At 38.2% G+C, this 6,734-nt stretch overlaps 1 protein-coding gene across 1 annotated transcript; it reads left to right on the top strand.

Moving 5' to 3' along the window:
* The first annotated feature begins 894 nt into the window (after positions 1–894).
* Positions 895–4,895, top strand: LOC104087848 (peroxisomal 2,4-dienoyl-CoA reductase [(3E)-enoyl-CoA-producing]-like). Its single transcript, XM_009592409.4, has 5 exons — positions 895–1,217; positions 1,909–2,068; positions 2,750–2,919; positions 3,005–3,227; positions 4,451–4,895. Exons 1-5 carry the CDS (start codon positions 1,032–1,034, stop codon positions 4,603–4,605), a joined length of 894 nt encoding a protein of 297 aa, XP_009590704.1. The 5' UTR covers positions 895–1,031; the 3' UTR covers positions 4,606–4,895.
* Positions 4,896–6,734: the final 1,839 nt, after the last annotated feature.

Genomic DNA, 6,734 nt, shown 5'->3' on the forward strand with positions numbered 1-6,734 from the left:
CGCCTCAAGAAAAGATCACCAGGAGTTCTTGGTGAAATGGCAGGGATGTGATGCAGAGGAGAATACTTGGGAGAGGGGAACAAACCTCAAAGCCTACAAGAGCCTGATTGATGATTACCTTGCAAGGAAGGCGCCGAGGACGTCGCCAACTCAGGTGGGGGAGAATGTCATGGGCGGCTTTCCAGCCATGCCCCATGATCCCTTGGACGCGCCCCGTGGCGTCCTGGCCAGCCTCCCAACGCCCGTCGCCACGGTCGGCCCCGTGGTCTCGGCAGCTCCAAGTGACAAGCGCGCATGTGCCTCTGTCGCCCCACCGATAGCCATCGCCAGCGCCCAGCCACAGGCAAAAGCCAACAGCGCCGCGCGCGCAGACAATGCCGCGCGCGCAGACCCTGATGCTAAAGACAAAGTTGCTGCCAACGGACTTGCTGCTGCTTTGTAGAAGACTAAGTCCTTTTCATTGTAAATATAGAGTAGTTTTGCTGCATTTTCTTTAAATGTGATTTTCCAGCTTTCATAGGTCTAGTCATGTAACTTTGGTTTATTTTTTTAAGCATTATTAAGGGGGACCAAGCAATCAAAACTTTCAAGCAAGCAAACAATTCTCTGTACTGGTGTCTCTCCCCCGACACCGTCTTGTTTTCTGTAATAGCTTTCATTCAATGCAATCAAGCTTTCTTTCATTCTCAATTCTCTTTTCTGCTCTCTTCCAATTGCTCATGACATTGGTTTTTCCGTACGGCACTGACAATCTAGTCTAGCGTTCGGAGGGGACCTCAGTTGGCGGACAGCAACCGTACTGACATCGGTTGCCTAGCCTTACGTCGCCCTTCCAAGGAACTTCAGAAAGGCGCCGCGTAACAGTAATATTGTGTGGTATGGTGAGGATCCCAAGGCTGCTGTCCGTTGATTACAATTTTCATACACGCACAGGCTAATAGTAACCCACATAACAAACACGCTCTTACATTTCCAGTTCCGTGGAATTCAACGGAAAACAAACAAACAAACAAAGAGCGCTTGTACTTGTAATGGAGTCTCCTTTCAAGTCAGACATACTAAAAGGGAAAGTAGCACTTTTGACCGGAGGCGGTTCTGGTATCGGCCTTGAGATCTCTACTCAATTCGGCAAACATGGTGCCTCCGTTGCCATCATGGGCCGCCGCAAGACAATCCTCTACTCCGCCGTCTCCTACCTTCAATCCCTTGGTATTCCGGTAATATTCTTTTCCCCTTTTCTCCATTCCTTTTACCTAATCATTTTTGTTCATTTCTTTGTAATCAGCGCTTTTACCAAGCAGTAGCTGTACGCTGTCCTTTTACCTGATTTCGCTTATGATATGTTTTAGGGTAACATATTTACAAAATACTGTTATTTGGTTTTTTGCCTTCGCATCGGATTCGTCAGCTTATTTATCTGAAGATTGAATCAAAGTAATTTTGCTTTATACCTTAAAATTGCCACTTCATCAATCGTTTAGATTGGATCTTTATCGTTTTTTATTTAGAAACTTTTTAATGTGTTTTTTTTGTGGGTAAATAACAGAATTTTATTACCAAATGGCGTTCAGTATAGGTAACAATAAAATTGCATATGGACAACCCCAATATGCAGTTAAAAAAGAAATAGCAACAACTCATCAAAACTACCAAACTACTTATCTAGCAATCTGCACCATCAAAGATAGAAGTTAACATAATCATTTTGTCTTTAATAACATGTTCTTATAGGAATGTGATGCCATAGAACTAAGGGTACTTTTGGTTTGTTATAATATTAAACATACGAATCTAAAGTCCATTATTACTTAAACTCCATGTACAGTCAAATACAGAGGGACAGTGACTACTACTTCAGTTGTGATAGTGTCGTCTTACTGTTCCTTTGTTTCCATTGCACATCGCTAGGCAATTGGCTTTGAGGGGGATGTGCGAAAGCAAGAAGATGCAAAAAGAGTTGTAGAGTTAACTGTCAATCATTTTGGGAAGCTTGACATTCTTGTCAATGCTGCAGCTGGCAATTTCCTTGTATCTCCTGAGGATTTGTCTCCAAATGGCTTCAGGACAGGTTTGTTTCATAAAGATTTTGAACAGATTATTAAGCTTCTTATGTATCAATGCACAAGTGAACCTTCTAAGACCTTAACATCCTGCTGAAATGTGCAATAAAACAAACCCCATTCAAGTAGGAAGGAAAAGAAAGACGGACAAGATTAGATGACGAGTATTCAATAGATTCATAGCAACATTCGTGAGACCTTAAAATTCATTCGTAGTTTCTAGCCCTTGGTATATTAGGAGCTTTTCTGTTCCAGTAGCTGACTTGGCTTAAAAATCGTTAGAATCACCTCTATTAATTCTGGCCAGCTTCTTCAACATGGCTACTATTCTTGAAGTCGATTCAATGTTCAAAAAGGTGAGAGGTTAAACACAGAAACTAATAACTATGTCTGGACATGAGTGTGAAAAATTCCTCTCCAAACCTTCTGTACTGTCAGCTTCTCTTAATCTATTTTCCCAAAACAAGCGTGGAAGAGAGGAAAGTTTTCCTCTGTTTCTCCATTTATCTCGTGGGCTTATGGCCGCTTCTTGAGGAAGAAGCGTGAGGTATAAAATGGAGGTTGAGTGAGGGGAGTGCTTGTATAAGAAAAAGGATAGGATTTACCTGCCTCTCTGATTTGAAGTGAGGAGAATGCTTTAACAATATTACGTATTGATTCTTTTGGTATGCTCATGATGGCTGTTGCAGTACTAGATATTGATTCTGTTGGTACATTCACCATGTGCCATGAAGCACTTGACTATATCAAGAAAGGAGGACCTGGGAGGAATTCGACTTCAGGTGGAATAATACTGAACATTAGTGCTACTTTGCATTACACTGCATCTTGGTATCAAATCCATGTAGCTGCTGCCAAGGTTTGAAATTTTAGCTTCAGGCATAGTTTGTGTTCATTTTTATTTCGTTATGTTTAATTGCCATTCACATCATCTCTCTGTACAGGCTGCTGTTGATGCAGTCACTAGAAATTTGGCTCTAGAGTGGGGCACGGACTATGATATTAGGGTCAATGGTATTGCACCAGGGCCCATAGGTGATACTGCTGGCATGCGTAAACTTGGACCGGAAGAGATAAGCAATAAGAGCAAAGAATACATGCCCCTGTACAAACTTGGGGAGAAATATGATATTGCCATGGCTGCTCTCTACCTTGCATCAGATGCTGGTTGGTACCTGATGCTTCTTAGACTTGCAGTAAAGTATTACTCCTATTTGTTAATTCAATGGGTCATAATGATATTTATGATTCTAAATGAAATTTAGAGATATTAAATATAAATTGGGATAGATGCATATTGTCATTAGTGACATAATTCATATTAGGTGACTGACAGTTTCCACCTCTACGTCCCTACTCTTGCCTCACCACCATGTGTATGTCCAAGTTCACTATTGATATGACCAGTTAGTGTCAATTCTTTCTATCCACTTGTGGTGTGTCTCTCCCTGTCACTTATACTGGGTTGAATTTGTAATAAGGGACTCACTTTTCCACTCTTTTGCTCTGCACTGGATGTTCAGACTGACTTGACTCTCACTACCACATCTAGATTGTCCTTTTCTTCAGGAAATATATGCTACCAATCAGGGTGGACCTAGTGTATATGTGTTGGGTCCAGGATAAGTCCATAACTTTTGACTCCAATCTTTAATATTTTAGGGGTAATCAATATTTGAACCAATTACTTTAAGCTCCGACCTTGAAATATGTGTGTTATAATCCATATTCAAACCAAACTGATTGTAGCTCCGACCTTGGATATGTATGTGGAATATCATATTCTAACCAATTGTTTTAGAACAGACCTTGAATTTGTGAAAATTCATTAATATTGGTATATATCAATAGAACCAAACTCCACTGGTTCAATAGAGCAATGGGTGCAGTAATTTATGTCGAAAACTGATAACACATCCTGAATCATAACCTGCTTCCTATGAAAAAGAGGGAGAGAAACCAACACCAACCATTGTTTACCCTGTACTTAAAACAGGTTTGTCCTTTTTGGTTACAGGTTGAGTTTCTTTTGAACTTTCCACGGTGCTCTCTCTGCCAAACTTGTTCAATGATCTCCTGTGTGTTTACTGTGAGATAAGAGTGTGCTACACTTGAAAGTGCATACCTTGTTCATAAACCTGCAATTATTGCTCTTTCTCCTCCTTAATTGTATTGGTTTTAAACATAGGGCAATTGGAAAAAACTCATTCTTTTACTGGAAAACATAATTTTCCCCCGAAAAGTATGCAAATTTCCACAAGGCATCAATGTGTAACATCCAGTCTACTTGCAGTTTAGGCTAAATCAAGACTTCAATTAGAAACCCACAATTTGCTTCTGGCTTGTGATAATCTCCATTTTTTTTTCTTGCATATGCTTCCTGCTTATAGGCAAATATATCAACGGAACCACCCTTATTGTCGATGGAGGACTCTGGCTGAGCAGGCCCAGACATCTACCTAAAGATGCAGTGAAGGAGCTCTCTCGAACAGTTGAGAAAAAATCAAGAAATGCACCAGTAGGAGTTCCTCCCAGCAAGCTGTAAGTTCATCAGCAAGACATTGTGGTTAAACAGCACTTGGGGAGGTATTACAGTTTTTAGCGCATCAAAGAGCTCGTTGAAATGCTCTACTAGTATTATTTATGGCTAATGTCCATTGACATACAATTAAATATATAACACAATTGGAAGCGAGTTTATCAGCAGGTTTAGTACAGTATTATCTTTTTACTAGTGATATAACCCGCTCTTCGCTCGGTTGTAAACGACATATGGCTAATAATTATTTTTAATACTATTATGACTAAAAAATCAATCTTTTACTCTTTGATCAATATTATCTTCTCTAAGCTCCAACTGCAATTCCATCGGTTATTCTACTTATATATTCAAGGTTGATAATACCAAATGGGAAAAGAAAATACAGCTCAACAAAGTCAACATCGAATGAATGAGAGATAATGCCTTCTCAAGATACTGTATAAGCCAAAATATATGCTCTCTATTACCAATTAAGTTCTCATTTTAAAACTACAAAAAAAAATATGAAATAAAAAAAGAAAAGTAAAATGAAGAACAAATAAATCTGAACCTCTTGGCCATCCCGCGTTAATAATGATACGTTAACAATCAAACAAAAGATCAAAGCCCCCGAAATCAGGGAATAACTGTACACCCTCTAGTGCATATTCCGTTCTCTATATTTCTATTTTATTAATTTTATTTTTTCATTCACATAATCACATCACATACCGTAAGAGAGAATTCCATACTCTAAGAGAGAGTTCCTCTCATAGAATCCTTTGAATGGTAACTTTTCACCTAGATGAAGGACACATAGACATACAATCTAAATTTTCTGTTTCAGAAAATAATTTTTTATCAATTGCATGTTCAATTTCGACGAAAGATACAATGCTATATGGACCGCTTGATTTATTCAAAAAAATATGTCTGAATAGTCTTGTAGTATACATAGCGCACAATATTCAAAAGATTTCTCTTACCTCTAATTATTAGTCACAAAATAGAAAATATATGTCCTTTCAATTATATAATCCCACTACACTACAAAGAGGAATTATTCTCTTACACACTTACGATTTGAATAACAAATATAACATTAATAATGGATTGTGAAGGCAACTTTTTCCACTCCAAAAGGGATGTTTAGCCACTCATAACGAGAGGTTATGAACGACTCAATCAACATCTTCCTTGCAGATTAGACCAGGACAAATCAATAGCAGGTGTCAAATGGTAATGACTGAACATCTCTTTTTCCACATTTCATCGTGTGAGGATACTATCTCACATCTAAAAAGACAACTAAGTAGAAGCGTTAGCACACTCCTCACAGAACATCTCACACAATAGAGAAAAAATCAATAGTCCCAATGCCTAGAAGAACACTAAAGACTTCATCACGATGAAATAGTGAATTCTATCAGAATTTCTAAGCAAATCATGCCAAAATTGATTGTCAAATTCAACTGTAAGCAACATGAAAGCTCTCTAATAAACTTATTTTGAGTTTAAGACTCAGTAAAACATGTTCACATAATTAATTATAAAGATGCAAATTCAATATCTGGATAGAATATTAGAGAAAAACTAACCCCATCAATTTATAGCAATCAATTAATAATAAATGTTATAGTCCAAATAGCTTACCGTTGGAAATCAATTGACTTATATTTTATCCTCCCTATAGACCCAGACTAAATCATCCTATACTCTATGAAAACATCTTAAGTTGAGGGCATTAGAAGTTAAGAAAAAAAGGCAACTCAATGCATTGCCCATAAAAGAAAAGAGAAGCAAAGTCCCAATAGCCTTTGACTCACTAACTACTCCAGTATTCCAGGTACGTAAATAGGTAAATGAAGATTAGAAGCGTCCAATCATTCCTTAACGACCCGCCTAGTCGTTTTGGAGCATTTGCATTCCGTTCAGCTATTTGAAATCTTGATTAGTTTCGTATGATGTATTATGACTTGTATGAATCGTCGGTTTTGGTTTTCAGGTGTTTTGGAATTAGTTTGGAAGAATGAATTTCATGATTGAAACTTCAAGTTGGAAGAATTGACGAAGTTTGACTTTTTAGTATTTAACCTCGGATCGGAGTTTTGATGATTCCATTAGGTCTGGATGATGATTTTGACTTGGGCACA

This window comes from Nicotiana tomentosiformis, chromosome 11 (assembly GCF_000390325.3).
Source record: "Nicotiana tomentosiformis chromosome 11, ASM39032v3, whole genome shotgun sequence".
NCBI classification, from domain to species: Eukaryota; Viridiplantae; Streptophyta; class Magnoliopsida; order Solanales; family Solanaceae; genus Nicotiana; species Nicotiana tomentosiformis.